Source organism: Coturnix japonica, chromosome 1 (genome assembly GCF_054131305.1).
Source record: "Coturnix japonica strain WE chromosome 1, WE-NBRP24, whole genome shotgun sequence".
NCBI classification, from domain to species: domain Eukaryota; kingdom Metazoa; phylum Chordata; class Aves; order Galliformes; family Phasianidae; genus Coturnix; species Coturnix japonica.
Genome location: NC_140663.1, coordinates 35,821,547 through 35,846,013, shown reverse-complemented (window position 1 = coordinate 35,846,013; position 24,467 = coordinate 35,821,547). Strand labels below are relative to the sequence as shown.

General features: G+C 35.2%; 1 protein-coding gene across 1 annotated transcript in view; it reads right to left on the bottom strand.

Moving 5' to 3' along the window:
* Nucleotides 1-24,467, bottom strand: part of PTPRQ (protein tyrosine phosphatase receptor type Q) — a 110,971-nt gene extending 86,504 nt beyond the window's left edge. The window contains exons 1-20 of the mRNA XM_085537687.1: nucleotides 24,257-24,467; nucleotides 21,642-21,779; nucleotides 20,918-21,053; nucleotides 19,720-19,974; nucleotides 18,952-19,169; nucleotides 18,376-18,562; nucleotides 17,966-18,250; nucleotides 16,927-17,211; nucleotides 15,947-16,216; nucleotides 14,898-15,158; nucleotides 13,271-13,401; nucleotides 12,977-13,106; nucleotides 10,765-10,915; nucleotides 10,320-10,426; nucleotides 9,767-9,864; nucleotides 7,585-7,747; nucleotides 6,037-6,297; nucleotides 3,075-3,235; nucleotides 1,995-2,106; nucleotides 928-1,154 (exon numbers count right to left, since the gene is read on the bottom strand). Coding sequence (XP_085393813.1) covers nucleotides 928-1,154; nucleotides 1,995-2,106; nucleotides 3,075-3,235; nucleotides 6,037-6,297; nucleotides 7,585-7,747; nucleotides 9,767-9,864; nucleotides 10,320-10,426; nucleotides 10,765-10,915; nucleotides 12,977-13,106; nucleotides 13,271-13,401; nucleotides 14,898-15,158; nucleotides 15,947-16,216; nucleotides 16,927-17,211; nucleotides 17,966-18,250; nucleotides 18,376-18,562; nucleotides 18,952-19,169; nucleotides 19,720-19,974; nucleotides 20,918-21,053; nucleotides 21,642-21,779; nucleotides 24,257-24,304 — 3,624 coding nt within the window. The 5' untranslated portion in view covers nucleotides 24,305-24,467. The remainder of the gene's footprint in view (nucleotides 1-927; nucleotides 1,155-1,994; nucleotides 2,107-3,074; nucleotides 3,236-6,036; nucleotides 6,298-7,584; nucleotides 7,748-9,766; nucleotides 9,865-10,319; nucleotides 10,427-10,764; nucleotides 10,916-12,976; nucleotides 13,107-13,270; nucleotides 13,402-14,897; nucleotides 15,159-15,946; nucleotides 16,217-16,926; nucleotides 17,212-17,965; nucleotides 18,251-18,375; nucleotides 18,563-18,951; nucleotides 19,170-19,719; nucleotides 19,975-20,917; nucleotides 21,054-21,641; nucleotides 21,780-24,256) is intronic.

Below are 24,467 nucleotides of genomic sequence, written 5' to 3'. Positions count from 1 at the left end.
GACTTTAGAGATGGATCACGAGTGCCTAATCCAAATTCTACATAAAGAACTCATTAAAATACCTGTGCTGTTTTTGACAGTAGATACCTCCTGTGAATATCTAAGCAATACAATCTATGGGAAGGACATAGAAAGGCACAACATTTTTTTATTTCAGGAAATGATAACAGGTAAAACATTCAGGCTTTGGGAAACCAGGCTAAGGTGTTTACAGGCCACACACAAATACATGGGAAAATACAAAGGTGAGTAAATAAAAAGGAACTTTTTCATCAAGTGTGTAGCTGTGTGTGCATGTTTGTGTCCAATCAGTGAAGCTGTTGGCATTCCCCATCACAAGTACATAGCTGGGGTGAGAATGTGTCATATGTGTGTGTGTTTGCAATATGGGAAGAAGCCTGCATTTTATTTCAGCACTAGGAAAACACTTCTTGATCAGAAAGTGAGCAAGATTTTAGATGCTAACAAACAGATTCAGGCCAGAAAATCCCTTCTTTAACTAATTAAGTTTAAAATCAAATGAAGGATTACACATGTACATGCTTTTATGGACTTGGATGAGGTGATTTAGAAACCTATGTGTCATATCCAAAATGTGCCGGTGATTTGAAAGACTAAATCTCAGTGAAGATGATGTGTTTAGGTATTTTTGAAAATTCCAAGCTAGGCTCTGTACCCTCCACCACCCGCATATGATATATTTGTAAGACTATTAATAGAAGAAGCTATGCTTTAGAACAGGTGTGGTAAGAAAATGCTTTAAGTATACTTAAAAACCACCGAAGAAAACAAATACCTGCTATGTAGATTTTGTCATGCAGCACAAGTTATTAACCATGTGCATCAGAAATCAGTGCACTTAACATAGCTTCATACAATGTACAGCAAGGGAGAGTTCAAACTAAAAGGGATTCATAAAGCTCCTACCTTAATTTCATAAGTTGTTCCAGGGTTAAGATTGGTTAGAAGAACCTCCAGACTATCTGGTTTTGAAGTGACCTGTGTATAAGCTGTTTGCATCCATGGGCAGACCTCTTTATATTTAACAATGTAGGATAGAATTCTCCCATTTGGATGCTGTGGTGTATTCCATGACAGCAGAATTCCAGCAGAGCCAACTCTTTCACCTGCAAGTAATGCAGGGGGCCCAGGATCTGAAAATAAATAAATAAATAATATGTCAAAAACAGTCTTTAGTTAAGTTTCCAGATGATGGAGATACTCTCACAGTTACTCTGAAGAAAATAAATCATCTGCCAGCAAAAATAAGAAAAACTACTTGAAGACTAATCTACTGTTTAATAAGATTTGTTTGTTTGTTTTCCATTCTGTTGTTTGTTTGTTTGTTTCTGGCTACAATACTGTTACCAGATATATATACGTATATATTAAATGGAATTTGGTACTTCAGGAACATTCTTTTTTAAGAATGCAAAATATGTAACACAACATCAACATCAACGCAAACAAAACAGAGCATAATGCCAACTTCATATTTCAGATATTCTAGCATGCTTAATTTCATTTCCTTTCATTAAATAAAACAATTTACACTCATAAAATACGTCTGATACAGCTACAATTTTTCTGTAACATCTCAGAAGTCTCCTGTAACATGCATGGACATTATAAAATTTCAGAGATTTCCCAGTTGTTCTTCTTTGTGGTTTTGGATTTATTTTTTGTTGTTGTTGTTGCTTCCTTTCTCTCTCTCTCTCTCTGTCTTTAATTTTAAATAGGAAGCTAATGGATGAATACAACCACTAGTCATAACGAGGATTCCTTCTGAAATATCTGATAAATTCTCACGCTCTAACAGAACACCTCTGATTCGGTATAGTTTTTTTACATTTAAAGAAGATTAAAAATTTCAGTGATTGTTAAAAAATAGTTACAATTTCACCTATACTATTATGCATAATAATAAATAATGATTTTTTAAAAATCACTGTTATAAAATAGATATAAAACATGAGCAGTCATTTTTAACTTACTTGTGACATTTGTCGTCACTGTTCTACTGGCAGGCGAACTGTATGTGGAAGAAGAAACTGTAGAAACTGTAACGTTGTATGTTGTTCCAGGTGTAGTGTTATAAAAGTCAGCCTAAAATATGACATCTGTTTGTTAGCAAGAATCATGAAAATGAATGCCTCATCCCCCCATAACTCACCAACAACAACAGAAGCCCAACCCAGAAATTTTAAGCACTGTATTACTAAGAGTAATTACCTAAAAGGCTGGTAATGAGCTTTTAGAAATACAACAGCATTTGTGACAGTAAGAAGAGCAATTCATATTTATTAACTACAGCACAGCATTTTGTCTCATTTAATATAATTTGTATAACTTTCAATATTAAAGAATAAATTAACTATTAATTTTTTCACAGAATCACCTATCAGTGTATCTATCCAGGTGTTTCTGCAAGTACTCATCCAAGTATATATTTAGAATTATAAAATCACCTCTTGAAAGAATAAACACAAAGCTAGTCTTGTAAAGATTCCAACTTTCTGATGGTTAAGTAAGTCCATCATTTGAAATAAGCACAATTAAAAGCTTTTAAACAGTCATTAATACAAAATACCTGTATCTGTGTAGTTCCAATAAAAAACAAAAGCAAACCAACCAGAACAGCCATTATTTCTGTTAATATTCTTATATTTTCCAGACTGTAGAACCAAAAGTCCTCCTATTTCTTTTTGATGCCTCGGCAGCGAAATGTCGCCTGCATTAATGATTTAAACACGGATCTTCCTGGCAAGTACACAATTAATGAGTCTGTATTACTCAATAGCTCTGCCCTTCCTTTGTTAAACTATTCATGAACCCTTGGATGACCGGCTGTATCCTCATAGCAGACTTGAAAAAAAAAAAAAAGAAAGAAAGAGATTCGCTAACTGTTTTAAGGTCCCAAACTCTGGATGCTGAAACATACTTTCAATAATTTTATATTAATACTTTTCTGTTCACAACTACATTAAATAGCTAAGGAAGTAACCTTGCATTCCTCATCAGTACGCTGCACAAGGAAAAACTGGCCGTGCAAGTCCTGTAATAAAAGCACATACTTGATACTCTCTAACTCCAAGATCTAAGATAACAACAGATCCATGGTCAGGAATAAGATCCACATGAAATCTGTCTACATGTCCATATGGCAGTCTCCAGTACAGTGAAAAAGAATTTGATGAAATATTGAAGAATTTAAGTCCTTCCGGTTTTGCAGGTTCTAAAAGAGAAACGTGAAATATAAGATGTTAAACTAAATACATCCCTTACAAACATGTAAGTAGTTACAACTGAATATAAAAGCACCCAGAAAGAGTTTACTCACTACAAGAAGGATAATTGCTAATTAGCCCCTGTAGAGCAGCATTTTACAATACAACTGTTGCACTACTTTTGAGATATGGTTGACAATCTCTGAACTACGAGGGCCCTGGGCAACCTGATCTAGTAAATGTGTATGTTTGGTGGCCCTGCTAGGCAGGGGGGTTGGAACTACATGATCCTTGAGGTCCCTTCCAACCCGGGTAATTCTGTGATTCTGTGAACTACGCAGTGCAGATACTGTGTAGATATATGCAGGTATCTCAGTCCACTGTTTGGTTAAGCAAGAATCTCGGCACAGTCTCGGTGTTTCTGCTGTACTCAACCTTCAAGTTAACACTTGCTTTTTCAACTAATGCTACCACAGATATTCTGTTTTGTTGCTTGTTACAAAATAGTTAATTCTTTTTAAATACTTTTCATATATATGAAATCCTAGTAATTCCAGGATTTTGAGTTTCCAAACTATTTATTTTGGACTCCTTTTATTAAAGTCATGTTTTCATATATTCCTGAAATATCATGTCACTTTCTTATTATTCTGCTCTTTCAGGCACTTTTAAATCCACATCATTCACTCAAGTCCTACCAATGAATCATATTATACCTTCCTCTGTGGCTCACTAAAACAGTGCTTATCTATAATATGGTATTATTGATCCACATGAACATAGCTGTAGTGCAGATAGCTAAGAGCAGTGCCTTTGCACACCTGACACAGCAAGCCCCATCAGAGATGCAATTTGTCACATGCCAGATGTACCACTTCCTTGCACTGTCCTCTGACTCCCTTACTAACATGCTTCTCCTGAATTCAGACTATATCTTCTGTACTGTTTATATACTAATAATGTTCTTTTCAGTCTAAATATAACATCTCTTTTATCCTGAAGGAGCTCCACTCATTTTTGATTACTATAAATCTATTCAGATTATATATCATTCCTGAACTCTTTTCCCTACAGTTTCAAGCAGATCACTACAGCTCTGCCATCAAATATTCTACCTGCAATATTCATGCATCCAAATGTTATCACCAGGTTTTTATACTCAATTTTTATTTCTTGCATATATGATTGTTTCTTTTCATTACTTTTAAATGTATTTTAATACTAGCAGGAAAAAAAAAATCCACGTAAAGAATTGCAAGTGTAACTGAGAACACAACTTCTTACTTTTATTACACTTATTTAAATTCTAAGTCCTAATGTTACCATTAGTACTACTATTTCCATTGATACTATGCCTGTACAGGTCTTTTATATAAACCCATGGTTAAACCCTGAGTTATCGTAGTTCATAAAGCCATCTACCTCAGTCACATTATTTCTGAATCAGCAGTAGCAGACACCCTAGAAGAGTCCTCATGGAAAGAGGAATGTAGTGCCACGAAGCTAATAACTGTCCTTCTATTACCCCGTGATTGAGAACTACATCTTCCACTGATGCAAAAAAAAAACCAAACCTTACTTCTACCCTCTTGCAGTTTTAACCATACCACCAGTGCAAACATGAATGCAGTTCACCTGAGCTTCATAGCACCTGCTCTTCTGCTGTACACCTATTTCATGTACATGTTAACATCCACTTCTTAACAGCAGTTGCTGGTATATTTGTGTAAAATATGTAGCACATCTGTGTGAAGCATAAAACAACTTCCTGTGCATTTCACTAACATAATTCATTGAAGTTGAGTAGATACATCATGGACTATGGCATGCAAAATGCAAAATGATAATTTTTCCCAAAATTAACCATTATAAACCAGCAGGGTCACCACTGTGATATAATCTCATCACATTTAAGCAAAAGCAGTTACAAATGAGTCAACCAAACTGACACAAATATTCCCTGAATTATAAAAAAATATTAGTAATGATTAAGTATTACAATATCGTGGTCATGGATCAACTTATAAAAGATGTGCAAGATTTTTCTTCATAGTTTTTTTCTCAAGACAACCACTTCAAAGTAAACATAAGGATTTCCAACTCTACATCTCTGCATTTTAAAGACTCTTTAAACTCATTTTAAAGACTCTTGTTTCAAACCCCTACCTACAGCTGAAGCACACAATCCCAAAAGTACACATGCAAGTGTCATGACACATCTCATGAAATGTCAACGAGAACTTCCAACACTTCTCAGGTCTCTCCCATACCACTCTGTCATTGCCACAAGTAGAACTTTTAAAAGAAGTACAGAAAAGTAGTAACAGAAATTGTTTAAGGTAGTCCTGGTGCATCTTTTTGTCTTTAAATTTCATCTGTATTTTACATTGTTACATTAAATAAAACTGTAGACAAACATCAAGATTGAGATTTTACCCCATTAAGTTTTAAGAGCAAATCTAATAAGAAACAGTCCTTAAATGGAACAGTTTACATTCTAAAGCCTTAACTCTGAAAACATTTAAGGTTAAGTTCAGAAAGTGCACAACTCTCTGCATGATAAAGACCTGCAAATTAAAGAAGACACTAAACATGGTCAAAAGACAACCTGCACAGATAAGTAATATTATTGCTGGTAGCGAATCACTAGATGTAAGTTGCATACATTATAGATAATGCTTGTCCACAACCACAGTAAACTGCTATATATAACCTCTCTTGAAATTCCCATGTTATACAACCAGTAGTGATACATACAAGGTTAAACAGCTATTGAGAGCAAGTGGAAAAAATAGGATACTGTACAGACCTGATACAATTTCAATGAAAGCAGGAGCTCCTTCAATATTGTCTTGCAGTCTTTGCAGTGTGAAATTATAAGTACCCCCAGCAGTCAGATTTGTAAGACTGAATTTAGATACTGCTCCTGGAATCGTAAACTTGCTTATAAAGGTGGTGTTTGATAAAGATGCTTTATAAGATGTGAAGTTAGTCTTGGTTGGATTCCATGTTAAAGTTGCAGAGGAAGTATTTACCATTTTCAATGCCAAATTGCAGATCCCAGCTGGTTCTATAGTAAAGTCATTCAGATACAGACAATTTTAATACATAGTTCTTAAAATGTAACAAAAATATCAGCTTTTGAAAATAAATGCTTTTTATTTAAATGATTTTGGGGTTCACAGCTTAATGAAATACTAATGCAAATTTTAGAAGTATGTTTGTATGCCTGTCTAATAACCAGTTCCATCATGTTACTCAGAGTAAAACTTGGCAGTGTAGCTATACTGTGCACTAAGTAATTTATGGGAGAGACTTATCAAATCTTCTGCTAGAGAAGTAACATTGAGTAATGAGAATCAGAGTGAAAAGGAAGTCTTTGTGGTGATTGTATTCAATTAAACATTTTCTACTTCATAGGACATATGATTTTAGAAAATTGTTCATCTTAGGGGAAAAAAAAAAAAAAAGAAAAAAGCATAATCCCACTACAGGCTGCATTATCCAATATGAAAGGAATTCTAAGGGCTTGTCATGAAAATATTTGCCTGAAAAGGAGCATTTTTAGGACCGAGATGAAGATTATTCTCTTTTATTTTCCACTGACAAAATTCTGAAGATCTAGTTCATTTTTTCATTTTTTTTTCAGAGATTCTTTCATCTTTAAAAATCTATCTGCAGAGCCTTCTGGATAATTAAGGAATTACAGCCCCAACAAGCCACAGAAAACCCTTCAAAGGGGATAGGGGTCAGATACGCACATATATAAAACCAGGAGTTGATGTATATTTTGATCATAGGCCATAAGCCAATATAAAACCATTCCTTCAAATTTCTTCTACGAGCAAACCCTTCTCTTCCTGTGCAGTAACACAGGAGGGAGCATTGGAAAACACATCTTCTCAGTGTGCAAGACTCAGTGTTAATATTCTGGATCTCATTATATAGTTGGAAGCACAATTTTTCTTCCCACTTTTTTAATCTTTCTATGGCCTTGTACTGGAGCAATCCTCACATCTCACACCATGGGTTTGCAAGAACTTAAAAGATACAGAAACAATTATAAACAAAATGCAAAGTAATTCTGGCAGTATCTTGCTTTGCTGGAGCTGGAAGAATTTTGAGAGTCCATTTCTTTATTCAAATGGGTATCTAAAACTATGTTTAGACTTCCTGACTTCATCAAGGAACCTATTTAAGCAATTATAGCAAGAGAAAGCAAAATTTTCCCCCTAAAATTAAACTTTATTTTAAACACTGTTATCCTTTTGCACCACTTGCATGCAATGATTTAAATGCTTCTGTATCCATATTTACTTTTATTCAGAAATACACAAATGATGAGGTGCTTCCTTACTTGTGATGACATTTTTCTCCACAGCCACAGAGGAGTCCCAGCCTTTAACTGTCCTTAACTGAAACGTATATTCCATCCCAGGGACCAGATTTGTCACTACAGCTCTGCTATCATAGACAGTTTTGGTAAACAGCTTTCCGTTATTCATCGGACAATAAGAAAGCTATGGAAGAAGAGTAATTACTTATATCCAATATAATTAAGTATATGTTATTCTAGTTATATATTTATACTTACATATAATATCATATAAGAAATAATATTATATATTATGTATCAACTATATTATAAAAGAAGTTATAAGTAAAAAAGTATAAGTAAAAATATATATTAATAGACTGATATGTTAATACAATAATATATTAATAGTTGATGAGCACCAAGGAGACAGCCACTCATCTCTGCTCATGAGGATACCTTGAAAACTCACTGCTTTGAGCCACTGAAGAGAATAAAAGCGCTGCAGATACCAGTTTTAATTTGGCACCTTATTTCCTAGAGGCTGTGAGTATTCCTTGTGACCTCCGAGACAACTCTTGAGGTTAAGGAATAAATTCATGTGATAGCCCTTTCTGTAGACATAGAACACCATTGTTGTGGACTATTTCTCATCTGCTTTAGTGAAAAGCAAGATGCACAATATGTCTGCCCTGCAGAGGAGGGCTCTAGACAAACATTCCCAGCACGCATACCTGCATGGGTTTCTTGAAAGTGGCAGTACTAATAGATCAAGATGGTTTGTAGCTGTCTGTATCAGTGTGTTCTGTCTGCTCACCAATTATTTCTTCCAAGAGTGGAGGGGTCATAGTGGTGATCTGAATGAACTTTGATTCAGCTGCTGTGGATCTGGGAAGGAATACTGCAGTTCCCTTAGGCATCTACTTATTGTATCTACTTATCGTACTGACACAACACCTCCTCATACATACTAAATCTTCGAGACTGTCATCAGTTCATTAGAATTACAGCACTGCAAAATACTAGAAGCAATGGTATAGATTAAAAATTTACATCTAGCATAATCAAGTTAGGAAAGTTTCTTTTGTGTACTCTTTTTTTTTGTGTATATTGCATAGAAAGTTGGTGAGTTGGGACAATTAATTTTAAATGATTAGTAAAATGATCCCTTTTATGCAGGTGCACTTCACTAAGCAACCAGTCTACTGAAGACTTTCCTATTAAAGATTTATAGACAACCTCATTTATTCTGATAAAGCACTGTCTAATGCAGCTGCTTACTGTATGAGATACCAATACCAAGCAATATTACAGTGCCATAAAGATCAGTATTACAGATGACAATTACTTTCCATGGGATGATAAAAATAACCTGACCACATACAGAAGTGTATCTGAGCTGCTTCAGAACATGAACAAGAGAATCAAATTAAACTTTGAAATTTGTAAAAATACTCTAAACTGCATCAGCAAATGATGCTGGAGTAGGCTAACTGTCCAGCTTTATTCATTCGGATCAATGCGGCTGTACACTAATGAAGAGAGAAGAACTGCTAATAATGCTTAAGAATACTCAGACTTCAGTGGGGTGGGAAGCAGAATTGGCCACTTTAATATTGAAGTATAAACTACTTAAGACAATGAGAGCAAGGTACTTTCTTTCATGTTTTTTCTATGTAATGAAGAATATCCTAGACAGTAAGTTACAGTACAGGATGGCACCTTGAAATTTTCATCAATTCAAATGACAAGTTCACTAGTAGACAGTTTATTACCAAAGAGTTGACAGTATGACCATGTTTATACAGTGACTTCAAATGATAATACAAGATAGGCTGCAAAAGACAGGATACAAGAGACTGGTTGAATGTCCCAGTGAAACATGATCTACAAACCATGTGTTTAGATGTCACAGAGAATTATTTCTGACCAGAGAACTGGAAGTACTCTATTTTTTGTGCTAAGTGTTGCAAAGGATATGCTTCAAATTGCTAATGATGACAAGCCACTCTGTAATACTAACCATGAAACATTAGACCCTCACCATCTCTAGAAGCAATATTTCCCTCCCATAATTACATGGTTTATAAAGACAATTACTGTTGTAGATACATGTCATTATACATATGTTTGTATGTATGTATCATATTATACATGCAGGATGATAATTTAATTGAGAACTTTATAAGATTGAATTGGTTTTTTGGTCCCATTCTTGTCTCACCTGAAACTTATCAAATCCTCCTCTTGGTAGTTTCCATGACAAATATACTGTATTTTCTTCCTGCCCAAGCACCTGCAAGTCTGCTGGTGGATCAGGACCTGAGGTAAGGGCACGAGAAGACGCAAAATTTAACAGCAAAATATTTTATACTGAATTGAAGGAAATACTGCTGTAATTCATTACTTTATAGTTCACTGTAGTTACAGATTTCATATTATACTGAAGAGAAATGTGAAAAACTCAGTCTTCACATATTAGCGACAGAGTCAGAAACACAAGCAATGTTTGTGAATTTTTGTAGGAAGGTTCCATCATCCTAACATCACGCTGATTCAATTATCAGCATAATCCCATTAACTTTGTAGGAAATTTACTTGTATTGAAAAACCTTTCATTTATTTGATAACTTTTAAGGATGTCGAACTTGAAAAGATACAGAAACATTAATCCTGTTACTTATTTAACTGATTTAAATCAATGCCTACATGTATTTAATAAGAATCAAATATTTTTAGACAAAACAATAAAATGTAAAAATTAATTGTGAACCTACAGGTGCTAATCTTGAGAAAGGTGGGGTGACTTCTTTTTAGTCCACTGGTTGTCACAATGCTAACTAAGAAATCAGAGCCTGGCAGAAGATTCTCAAGTTTGTACATTCTACAAACGTTTAAAAAAAAAAAAAAAAAAAAGAGAGAGAGATTATTTTCTTTAGGATTTTAAAATACATGTATCTTAATAATCTACTTCACATCACTATTGGTATTATTTCTTTATACAATACGAAATGTCATTTATTTAAAAAAAATAGAATTCTTAAATGTTCCTTTTTCACATAGCTACAGTAGTGTGTATCTAGTGAAACATCAAATATATATCCCATACAAGTAATACTGAATACTGCAAACTGCTCATTGTAAATATAGCATGAAATATCTGCTTTCAGTTCATGTTAGTTATTTTTTAAATAGCTGAACACTAAAATGTAATCCTCATACCTTACACCAGAAGGTAACATCTTCTCTTTGTTGAAGATCTTGCTCTTTATTGAAAGAACATATCCGTCAAATTTATTTTGGGCTGCTGGCCAGGTAACAGTTATTGATTCAGAATCTCTACTATAGTTCAGATACTTAACTGCACTTGGTACTGTGTGACAATAAGAAGCAATATTACTTTTACAATATCTCTTAAACTCATTATTCTATGACAGGACTTATTTCAATCAAATGTGATGAAAACACTAGAAAAATGGTCATGTCCTTGTTTTTCTCATTGAGAGACAGATAATACTGCTGCAGTAAAGACTTTTATTACCCACCAGACCCCAAGCCAATACTCTGTAATGCTATTTAATGTAGTTTTGACATCACTGATGTGTAGTTCCTCAAACACTGACAGTTTCTAAGAAAATGTCAAACATAAGACCTAACTTGCTTGGCTGAGACCAAAATTCCTGCTAGCAAAATATCTTGTTTTCAATAGCAGCTAAAAGCAGATGTCTACAGAAAATAAGACTTGCAAGTAGTGATAACCTTCCAGGTAATCTCCCAGTGGGCAGCCCACTGATTTCTTGAGCCAAACCACAATCACTGCCCAAAATATCCTGTGGGCAAGAGTTCTGCACCTTATCTACAAAAAACAACTATTTCCTTTTGTTTGTTCCCTGCTTGCTCTTTTCTGTTTCATTTCAAGTCCTCAGTTCTTACAAAGAGAATGACCATCTTAGTCCATAATTACTTCCCCACGACTCACCCTCTCACAAAATTTTTTTAGACATCTACCACTGTTTCTATGTCAGCTTTAGTCGATGGCTCCTTGAATGTAAAATATATCTTTGATGATGCTTGCTGCCAACTATGAACCTTTATTACAACCTATACTTATTTACATTAGGAACCTGTTAGAGGTCAGATTCATCAGCCAGAGAGAGAAAAGGCTGCTGCTGCTTCATGTCCCTAAGCCAAGCAGGCTGAAGATGTATTCCCAGAAGGCATGTGCACACAGAGCATGCATATATGCACAGATATATACAGCCTGGCACACAGATAACAATCACTCACAGCATTCACATGAACCAAGACAGCACTTATGGCCTCATACTTCTCCCTGATACTCCCTCAAACTGACAACACTTGGAGATACACAGGTGCTCTCACAGCCAGAGCTGGCTCTCGGAGAGCTGCTCACTCCTATGCTTGCTCCCAGGCACTTCACCTATTTCCTGGCTTACCCTGGCCCCCTTGCAGTCAGGAACTCACATACACATGATCATACCAGCCACTGGCATCTGAGACTAGAGGTCGGACCCCAGCAATCCTTAATTTGGGCTTCCACCTGGATGTGTATTACTCAAGTTGAGGAGATGAGACTTGGAGCAGCCCAGAAATAATTATTTGGGGTGCCCTTTCAGCCTCTGTCTCTCTCAGCTCCTTTGAGGGCATGCAGAAGAGCACATATCACATGCCCTAAGAGGAACAGAACAGTGCCATGTTCAAGAGGCACGAGTACCTGGATTTTTATGAACACAGTGATGTTTTCTATTTTGTCTTACAGTTCCTTAACATCCTGGATACTTTCTACTCTGCTGCACAATGTCATGCTGATTTTTTTTCATAAAACTACATATCATAGTCTCAGTATAGATATATAACTGGAAGAAGCCTATAACAGCTAGAAGAAGAAAGGACTGACTATTAACATTTGAGAACTAAAACAGAAGTCTGCTTCTGAGAATCAAATGTCCTAGCCTAATGTAAAACTAAATGCATAGCACATTGTCTTTACCACTGATAATAAAGGCCAGTGAAAGAACATCAGAAAACTTAATTTAGTTCTGAACAAGTAACTGTGTTCAAACTCAGCAATGAAGCAAACAGAGAAGTTTAAGAAAAAAATCTTTTGCTTTTTCTAGTGCTGGTAACCAGTCAGCAAGTACCAGTTGTACACTTGGAGCATAAAACTGCTTGAGTCATTATGGTGTTATCAACAGGAATTAATTGTTCACCACAAACAAATTCAGGTGCATTTACTTGAAATGATACAGTTGAAAAATAAAGAAAATAACAGTGAAAGAGAGTAAGGAGAAAATAATGAGGATGATTTCATTTATGTTTTTCATTTTAAACAAAAATAAATTAAATGTAGAAGAAAACAAGGGATATAAGAAAAACAAAACAAGTTATGAATATAGTGACACTGAGGTCTCACCTGTCTCTATTTCTTTTGCAATTAGAACACTATCTCTGAAACCTTCCTTTTCTGTTCGAACTGTAAAACTGTACAGCTCACCAGGAATGAGGTTGGAAAATGTTGCTGTTTCTTGCTTGACCTTCTGGACCTAAAAAACCGAATAAAGAACTGTTTGCAAAACTTGATTGTGTTATATTATGGCACCTCCACCTATTTTAGTGGGATGCATAGCTTTTAATTTAATCTCCAACTGCTTAATATAAAATTTTACAAAAATAATCGCATTGACTGAACAGTCTTTTAAAAACATACCCTGAAAGCACTTGCACAGTTTGTACATGCGACTTCATACTGCTGAAAATCTCCTTCTGCACGGTCCCAAGCAATCTGTATTGAAGTGTCTGTCACATTGCCTTCCCATATATTGAGTGGTGCTGCTAAACCTATAGAGAAACATAAAAAGTGTTACTGTTCAATCCAACAATTTTGTGTCTTCTGTGGAGATATCAAGGAGGATCAGTAACAAATTCAAGTGGGCAAAATTTGATTTCAGGCATGGAAATAGACAGACATTCTAATGTCTGTCCAACACTACTGCCTCTAACACTACTGCCACTGTGCTCATAGTTGGCCTAAATTTTGTCAGAAAGATCAGCAAAACTGGGTAGACCGGACACAGCAAATGCCCTTCATCCCTAATCATTACAGCCTTTTATGAGAATACATTACAGAGCATTTTACACTTCTGTCTGCATTTCTCCCACTCCAATCCAGCTTCCTCTACTTGGAATGTACCAAAAATTACATATTTTCAGAGAAAAAATTAGTTGTTTTTTGTTGTTGTTGTTTTTTCCCCAAGATTTTGGAGACCAAACAGGGACAGATTAAAAGTAAGCTTTCGGAAGAACTGTTCTTTTATGAGTGACCAAAACACAACTTTTATTAAAACTGTATCTCAATAAAAATAAAAATAAATTTAAAAAAAAATCAGCTTTCAAGATTTTCATTACGAAGAATAATCTTTTTCTTCCCTCATGCTCTTCTTCTTTCCCTTGCTTGTTTTTACCCCATCTCAGTAGTACTTTATAATAACATTTCCACTCTGAGGAAACAGAATAAAAATGAATCTCAAATAAAAATCATAAAACGTGACAAAAAACTTCTAGAAGTACATTCATCATTACAAATTGAAAATTCAAAACATGAAATTTCAGTAGTTATTTTAAAAAATTAACTACTTACTAAAATTTCTTTTTGAAAGACCTTACTAAAAGGAGTCCCCCTCCCAGAATACTTCTTACTGCCTTTGTTAATTTAATTTCTTATATTAAAATTTGGAAACTTCAAGCTATTCTTCCTTGTTTAAAGATGCAGTGGGAGGAATAAACTTACTAATTTTCAAGGCACAGAAGCAATTCCACTGATGCTGATCACCTTGGCTGTAATAAATAATCAAATTATGTCTCGTTTCTCCATAACTGTTTAATACAGCCTAAATTCCTGAAATACTTGCCAGATATTTTTATAGTCTTGACATAAAAACAGACTTCAGAATGTTTAATAATGATAATGTATATTTATAGTTTCGTTTAAAGAACCGCTATTATTAGTACATAACTACTATTTGCTTACACAGGTTTAACAGTATGATTTCTAAATATTACATATTTCTTATTGCACTGAAATAAAACTCAAGTTAGAGGTTAGAAATGATCACAGTCTCACAGTCTCGTGTGGGTTGGAAGGGACCTTAGAGATCATCGAGTCCAACCCCCAGGATTCGAGCCTCCTGTATAGCAGAGCGGCACTTCTACCACTTGCACCACAGGGGGGATTCGAACCCGGGCCTCCGGTGTTGCAAGTGGCATTCCTACCATTGCGCCACCGGGGCACATGATAATATAACATTATGCAGTTTTATAGGAATCAAAATACTCACATGTTTTTACACCAGTTACATGGTAAGACGAGCTCAACATTTCTCTGCTTTTTGTGAAGACACAGAAATCATACTCTGTTCCTGGAGTAAGGTTTTCAACTGTTATTTTGCCATCACTTTTCAAACTGAATGTTGTGTTAGGTCCGCCATTTGTTGTAACATATATGCCATCAAATACTCCAGTATCAGGCGTGCGAATAAACAGTACCACGGAATTACTATAAAGAATGTAAGGAACTACAATTTGAACAGGCTTGGGCTCTAAAGGAAGAAAGAAAGAAAAAAAAGCCACGTTAAATTAACTGAAAATAATAAAAACCACACCATAAATCTGAAGCAGCTGCCCTGCAACTCAACTGCCAACATGCAACCCACTTGTATGGTGCAGACAGGTACCATAATAAAACATATAGTTGCTCAGAAAGAATAATCAACCCGATCTTTTTAGGTGTTTACTACTAGAATCCTGAAGCACTAGGCAAAGGATTTAGAAGCAAAGCAAGTCAGGCTTCCACAGGTATCAATCACAATTGCACCAAGAAGGTGGGAAGAGCAACAGAAACAATACATAGAAATGTACGTGTGGATATGGAAATAAGCATGGAGAAGGAGGTATGTTTGATGGACTGACAGTGAGTTTTTTTCCCACGCAGCTGGCTCTTACAGATGGGATAGTCCCATCATCTATTTTGTGAATGGGGCATTAAGTGTAACCATAAATAAAATATACTTTAAAAAAAAAAAAACAAAAAAAAACCAGTTTCTTCAGTCACTGGGACTGGTATTCCATACTCTGATCCTCACCAAGGTTAAAAAACATTCAGTAATACCGATGTGTTTCCCAAGGCTGCATTTCTCTTAAAGTTAACATCATCAGTTTTGTCTTTAACGATAAGAATTGAATCAATGCACTTCATATTCTAGTTTTGATCCCTCGCTATTAAGCAAGTATACTTGACATGACGAATCTGTTAGTAATTTGTTAGTAATGATAGCAAGAGTGAAGTTGAGTGTATAATAGTCTGTAATTTCCACTATGTCGTACTTACTTAAAGTGCACTGAATGGTCTTGAGTTCACTCATATTTCCATTATTCACACTTGCCACTGCTATTTCATAAGTCATTCCAGGAATTAGAAGATCAATCTTAAATTCTTCTGTATTGCTTACTAGAAACTTTTTAGTTTCACCAACATCTGCACTAGGTTTCACCTGAATGTAGGACTCCTGACCCGCTTGTGGCAGCTTCCAGTGAAGGATTAAACTCTCTTCTTGCACATCCTCAGGCTGAATAAAAACAGCTGTAGGTGGACTGGCAGCTTTATCAAAGAAAAAGAATTTCAGTATAAAACCAAAGCTCAAACATACCACATACCACATCCCTTAAGAAACTATTCCCAAAAACAGTTTGCTTTATTATTCCTTCTAGATATTTTATGATTTTAAATCTCCTGCTTATGTATTTATTAAATGGCTTGTAGTCAGTTTTTAGATACTTAAATTTTACAGGCAGATTCTTCCATTTTTTTCCTCATAAAAAATAGAGCCTGATTATACAAGCAAATTCTGTTCCACTGAATATATACAGACACAAAAGACAACACAATTTGAGTCCAAGTACCAATGATTTGGATAAATTTTATCTGCCCTCAGCAACATCATTTGAGACATCATGGCAATGTTTCTACTTTGTTAATTACAAATTTCAAAAGCGTGTACATTAATATATGAAACATAAATCAGTACACATCAAATATGATGCCACTGCTTCAGAACACAGTACTATAGTTTAAGTTACTAAGTGAAAAAAAAGAGAGAGGTACATTCACTTTTTTGAAAGGTTCTGAAGATTAAAATTATTAAACAGAAAAAACTAGAAAAGATTTACCCCAATTTTCCCTCAGTACATACCAACAAACCTCAACCTGCACTTAACTTTAAAAATATATTTATGCCTCCTATGTTCAATGTTAACTGTCCAGGAGAAAGAATAAAATCCAGCCAACCAAACAAAAAGTTGATACATCACCTGTTGTGATTAATAGAGGCTTTTCATGGCAGCTTAGAGTTCCTTTCTCTGCTACATTCTGCAAATAAATCTGGTACTGATGATAGGGTTTTATATTTTCTATTACCGTTGATGTCTTGTTTTTTTCAACTGGCAACTGTTCCCAGGCACTGGTTTCACTATCCAAAATGTTAATAAGGTAATAATGAAAATGAGCACAGGAGGAATGCTGTGGAGGCTTCCACTTTAAATGTATTTCTGCAGATGAAACGTACGTAGTCTCTAATTTCTGGGAGTGCAATGGCCCTGTTGAATAAGATTAGAAATAGAAAATAGGGTAAGAGCTTCTGATGTCTCTTGTAGGCTTTTTTCGTCTTTAAAACAAACAAGCAAAAAACAACCTGTTTTTGTTTGTTTGTTTGTTTTTTAACAGCTTGAAATGCTAACAACACGAGCATAAAAAATAGTCTTAAACCAAATCAAAGAAAGAAATCTTGACAGTTTAACTAATGTTGATTTGCAGAGGAATACTGTCATTGTCTAACAGGTTTTATGAATTACCCAGCTCTTATGTAGAACTCAGTCTCCTCAGGTATGTCCTTTCTCTTGTATCAGACAAAGACAAATGGTATCAGTTGCCTAAGTTGGTTAAAACCTGCTCCTGATGAGATGAATAGCAAAAATCTACAGAATTCAGAAACTGTTTAATGCACAGTCTGTTTATCCAGCGTTTTAAAACAGCTCAACATATATTTCCTACATCTCTTCCAGCAGTTCAGTCACTAGCCCAACCCCTATAGTTCTGTGATTCTGTTTTCCTGCAATAATCACCTCCTTCACCCTGCTGGCCCTCTCTCTTTATGTGCAGCTCAAGATAGGCACGTGAGTACAAAAGCAAAATAAAGATTTTGGAACCCACTCTACAAGGAGTTAGAATTAACACTCAGAATTATTTCTAATTTCAGACTAATTATCAATACAAATAATAACATAACCAAAGGAATAATATGAAAAGTGTATGATTATGTGGTTATTATTGCTATTCATTTTTGTAACTTACTTGTTTCTACCTTCAGAATTGGACTTAAGACAGCCTGTGCCCCTTCCGGGTTCCTTGCCACTAATAAAAACCTATAGCAAAGACCAGGGCACAACTGCACAACTTTTGCTTGAGTTGTATTCACAGGCAAGCTCAGACTGAGTGGTTTCAAATGATCAAAATAGTACTTGATTATGAGTGCAAAGCCTGACTTAAGCCTGATATCCATATAACTCCATATAAATGCAACTTCAGTTGTCTTGACATCAGAAACAGCGAATATGGAGTTTTCTGGTATCAGAGGTACTGTAAAAGAACATAAAAATAAAAAGCCATTAAATATCATGGACACTTTCTTCAAATTTGTATTTTTGAAGATGAAGGGGTGGGAGTTTAAAATGAATGCAGAAGAATGGAAGAAATATAGTTACATTCATATTCACAAATATATGGTAGCTGTATAAAGCAGAAAAATCCTGTGAAGAAATAGTCTGGACCAGAGGGATCTCTCTGAAGGGCATAGCAGTCTGCTTCATTTGCTGGTAGCATTGACAATGATGAGACATTAGCCTTTAGGGAATAATGAGATCCATCTGTCCACAAGAGCTGACCTTCCTCCTATGTTAAAAAAAAAAAAATGCAGGATAAACAAACAAACCCTAGGCTTTTGCACCCAATTACGTAATGGACAATGCATTATTTATTTATTTATGATGAAACAGCACCATCTACAGGCAAAAGGACATCCTTATGAGGTACTCACATTAAAAAAGAAATAAAAAATAATAAAAAAAAAAAGTTATGAATAAATAAGCCTTTATTTTACCCCCACAATGCCATGCTAAATGATTTCAGTATTTCTAAATACTTAGAAACAATGATTTCTCTTACAACTGCCAATAGTCAGTTTAGAGCACAGTATTTTTTAGTGTAAGGTATTGAAATCAATTCATTAAAAATCTCCTTTTTCCATACATGTTATAGCAAAGAAGATAAAACAAACTGACCTTCAAGTCATTAAGACCTGTCCATAACATGACTACGTGGCTAACTGTCTGGAGATAAGATAAAATAAAACCACGTTCTTCTTCATTCCCTATGTTAAGAAGATGAGCCTCTTGTGAAGAATTTTCACATGTTTGTTGTGCCATCTTCCATGGCTTGCTCTCCTTACTCATTCTATAGCAGCTGCTTTGGAATGCCAGCCACCCTTTGGAGCAGGCGCCTATAGGTAAACAAGCACAGTATTTTAAACACACTCAGTATCATTTATGGTAGTGTTACAGTTTCAGATTTTTTTTAAAATCCACTTAAAGTTAGAAGATGATAGCAATTAATTAAATCTGACTGCAAACCTCAAAAGTAAATCTTTAATAGTTTTGAGTGTCTTAAGAATTCTGATAGATTAAATTAAAAGATTATCAGCTTCAATCTGATAAAGCAAAAAAAGAAAACCATTACTTTTTATGCTAATTGCATTCTGAGGATGGCCACAAAATTGATCCAAGGGAGGGAACACCACCCCTATGAGGACAGTCAAGGAGCTGAAGAGAAGGCTCTGAGGAGACCTGATAAACGTCTTTCAGTATATAAGGGGAGGCTGCAAGAAAGAAGGGAACAGACTCTTCATCAGAGTCATACCCTAACCCTAAAATAGGGTTCTATTAGAAAATTGCATAATGCAATACAGACTCTTTGCAATTTACTCTTAATTCTTCTTAAAAACAGGCAGCATTTCCACACATGGATCGTGACTACAACAAAGTAATAAATACCTGTTTCAACTTGGACTTCCATTGACTGAGACACATTGATAAATTCAAGATGCAATTGATCAAATATGAAGTTAAAGGTATATAAGGTGCCAGGTGTCAAATCATTCCAGACAAATAATCCACTATTTTTTTGTATAATCTGAGAAGTATCATTCAGTGAAACTGAAACTGCGAAATCTTTGGTCATTGCACTCAAATTAAAAGACACAGTAGTGGCTGTAACAAGTATTTTGATTTCATTTTCTGAAATTCCACCTAGTAGTCAAAAAAAAAAAAAAAAAAAAAAAAAAAAAGAAGGAAAAGGTCTTCACCACAGCAGAATAAGTGACTCATATCTGCATAATGTGTCTTAAGCAATCATAAACAAAATTGAAGAGCATAGTCTGAGGCGTGTTTATGTACAAAAGCATACACTTTATGAATATGAATTAATAGATGTTGATTAAGAACATTAACACAGGCAGTTTCCTCTAGACTGCTGAATGTCATCATACTCAGTGGGTGCTGCAGTGTTTTCAGCTTATAACAACTGTCCCAATTTTCTGAACACGAGCTAATACAAATCTCTAATGTGTACTAAGGTAATCCTATTACACTATTTTAAAGCAATCAATAAAATTAAGATCAGCAAGTCCTTTCAATTCTAGTTATCAGCAAGTCCTGTGATCATAAACAGATCTACAGATATAAATGATGTGCTTAAGTTCAGTCAGTAGACGCACAAATTCTTATAGTAAACATTTGACCCAGTCAGTCACTGTAGCAAGATCTTCAAGCTGCTTGATAACACTTTTTACAGAGGGAAAATGGAAACAAAAACAAATAATATTCAATTAGTATATTCAATTTTTACAAATAAGACAAGCAGTCAAAACACTGAGCTAGCATAAATTCCCAGGCTGCAAGTAACTTTCCCGATGGCTGTCTTTTATAAATTTATCCCAGAATTACTGCACTATAGCAATGCTTGTAACATTTAGAAATCTCCCAAACACTTACATCAGTCTCCTATTACACAGCTGTCATGCAAACCAAACAAGTTATAGTAAAATTATTTCTCCTACTCTTCTTATTTGAAAACATATCTTGACACAAATTTTCTAAATCCTTAAATACTCCAAGGATTTCCATTTGTTTCTATTCTTCTAAATCAGCCTCACTATAAGAATACAAAATTATTTACTGTTACACTACTTACGTGTCTTAAATGACTTTACACTTAGAATTTGTCCATTTTTTAGGGATTCTACTGAAATGTCATAATGCTTATTTTCCTCCAGCAGAACTGTAGTACTGATAGGCTTCTGCTCAACTTCAGAAACGTTCTTTATATTCTGCAATTTAAATATATACCGAGAAAGTAAGAAAAATACAATTCATAAATGGTCTCTGTACTTTAAATGTTCATCTAACATTGCAGTATGCACAACTTAAGGCCAGTTAACTGCAAAAAAAAAACAAAAACAAAAACAAAAAACAAACAAACAAACAAAAAACAAAAACAAAAACCCCAAAAAAACTGTTTTGATCATTTCAGCTATTAACACCTTCATATTAAAATCCCCATATCTTCTTTAAGTTCCAGGACACCCTGTGCTCAAAAAAAGAACAATGTCCTGAAACAAAGGTCTGGAGGTAGCGTTTGAATCTTTCCTGGAGAAGCTGGACTTCTCCTTCCAACCAAAGAAATTTGAAGAACTAACAAATTCTAATTTTGAACATATGTCTGTCTATTCTTATTCAGTACCATTGGCTTCAAATAGACTCTGTAAGGCATGAATTACAAAATTCAGTATAATTTTTGAGAAGTTTCTCTTTATTTGCTTTTTTACATTAATCTTAAAAAAAAAATGCAGTCAGTAAAAATAATACAGCACAATTTAAATATTCTTGCAACTACATCAGGCCTAGATGAAATTTACTTTTTGATTGAAAGCATCTGTGAGCTGGTAGTTTACAATATAATATTCTGCATGTTCTCCTTTGGGAAATTCCATCCACTCCAACAAAACTGCTCTAGAAGGCTTTTTCAGTTGATCACAGACCAGGCACTCTGAGCCCTGTAACAGAAACAGAAGTGAATGTAATTTAACACACAGAAAAAAAAACAAACAAAAAAAACCCAAACATGTCTAGTTACTTAATTAAAATCCCTGAATTATCTACTTTTAGGTAAACTTGTCAGCTACTACTAGTTTTTATATGGAGCAATATTATCAGCCCTACTGTGTAACACACAGAGGCATCTTAATTTTTACAAGTTTAGGAGGTACAGGTGCTAATTTTTTTCTCTCTTCAGAGGTGGTCAAATAATGTCAAGCTGAGACCCAAGCATGTCCTGCTAGCAATGAACATCTCCACAGGCTGTTCTGTAAGTAATGCCTTCTATTTATTTCTGTGGAAACTACAACACAGGCCAATGTTATCAAATAGGAGGCATTACACCAAGATGAGCCCTTGCACCATCACTTCAGGAACAAGGAGAGCTCACTTTCAAAATGCAAATTGCAGTCACAGCCAACAGTCATTCAGGAGTGGGAGGCCTCAGCAGTGCCTGCTCCCATGGTCCATGGCTAATAACTTAGTTTAGTGACTTCCCTCTCACAACTGCTGTTGTATCACAAAATAAGAAAAAACAACATAAAAGGGATAGAGAAATTATTCATTTTACACCTCCCTTCCTATCCAGTTTAGACACAGTAATACAAACTTCTGAACTGAATTTCCAAAATTAAGGAAATTTGGGCACATGATGTCAATTCCTATCACACAATTATATAAACATTGCAGTTCTTTCTGTGCTTTAAGTTCCATTTTTATTTTCTTTATGAATTAAGATGACAAAAAAATGCCATAAATGCCATCGCTTAGCAAAAAAACAACAAACATTCTTCCCTTCCCCTTTCCCCCCATGAAACATATATATAGCAGGAATATATATATATAGCAGGAATAGAATGAGTATACCACTAACAGACAAGGCAATGTAGTCTGAAGGGTTGGACATTTTGCTTTTAAAGATATAAAAAAGACATATAATTTCCAATAAGTGACTTAGCCATTTTAACATTTTCCCACTATTTCTCAGAAATAATGTCTGTTATTTTTATTAAACATACATACTACTGAACCTTCAACTAATAATAGAAAGTGTGAGTGTACTTTGTAGATTTAATATTACCGTGTATCTGATGAGGGAGCTTAAGAATGTTGCCTTTTCTTGGCCATACCTTACGAGTACATTTTAAGCTCCTATCCAAAGAAATTCTTAGAAAGATTTTAAATGGGCAACAAAGAACTAAGGCTTAAACATTAGCTGCATGCTAACTAAAAAGGTGCCTTTCTAAGCAAATACTTGACTTTCGTAGACTTTACAAATGACAAATGTAAACTTTTCAATCTGAAAAAGAGTGACCAGGGGGAATACCACAGAGGTCTATAAAATCTTATGTAGCCATAAGTGAGTAAAAATTACTCTTCTCTTGTCTCTCTCAGCACAAGAAGTGTGAAGGAAAAAAACACAGCTGGTACGGTCCAGGTCCAACTGGACCAAGAGGCAATGAACAGGACAGCTGATATGTAGAACTCCTTGCCACAGTTAGAAGTATTGAAAGCTTCAGAGGAGGTTGGACTAGTTGATGGAAGAGAATTACAGAAAACCTCACTAAACTGCATTCATCTTAAGAAGCCCTTAAGTTGCAAATAGTGGGAAACTAACATACTATAGGCAGATCTTATCTTCTACGCTGCTCTTACAGTCATCCCTAAGGACCTGGTTTACACCACGGCTGGAGGTTTGATACTGAACTAGCTGAAGTTTTGATAGTACTCTCAGCAGCACACATGCCTTCTTGCTGCAGATCACTGACTACAACATCAGGCAGTCCCCCAAACCACCTCTTCTTGAGCTCAAACCTGTCCAGTACAACTGGACACCATTTGTGTGTTGCTCACCACCCCAAACACACAGCTCTCCTCTGTACAGGAGTGGAGAAGTATTTGTACATGGGACTGACAGGACATTGTCATCACAAAACACAGAAAGAAAATTCAAGACTGCATATGCAAAAGCAAAATATAGATAAGTATGGACCAAATTACTGCAAAGTGTAGTAGCAAATTAACAGGTAAGAGAGCAATGTGGTTTTTATGTACGCAGTTTAACACTCCATAAGTTTGTATACTTTTTAAAGCAGTAAACATAGAATACCTCTGTGTACCAGAATGATCATAGTGTGTTCCTCCATAGACCCAGAGGGTTACCAAGCAATAAGAGCTAATTAAGAAGTTAAAGATGCTGGGAGCAGTTCCTTCTGAGGAAAAGCACTAACCAGAAGGAGCAAGAAGCAGAGCAGATGAAGGCTCTCAAGAGAGCTTTGAACAATTTAGAGAGAAGAGAGAAGGCTGGGAATGTTCAGCAGTGATAAACAAGAGGTCCCCACAATTCTCAAAGTGACAAGAAAACAGTTCAAATCACAGACCACAAGATTGTAACATTCAGTCCATCCACCTTCCAAGAAGGGAGTATTTTTCTTACCTGAAATAAGTATTTTAAAAAAAGCAGGAGAAGAATCACTTGACCCATGGAGAAAGAAAAGTTATACTCCAGTACCTGTGTTCAAATTACAACAGCTTCCAAACAAACTTGTGCTGGAGCACTTTAGACTAAGAGAAAACTGACACCCACTCATGCCTGACATGGGTTCAGCTGCAGCCAATGACCAGCCCTCCGCTTGGCTCTTCTCTCC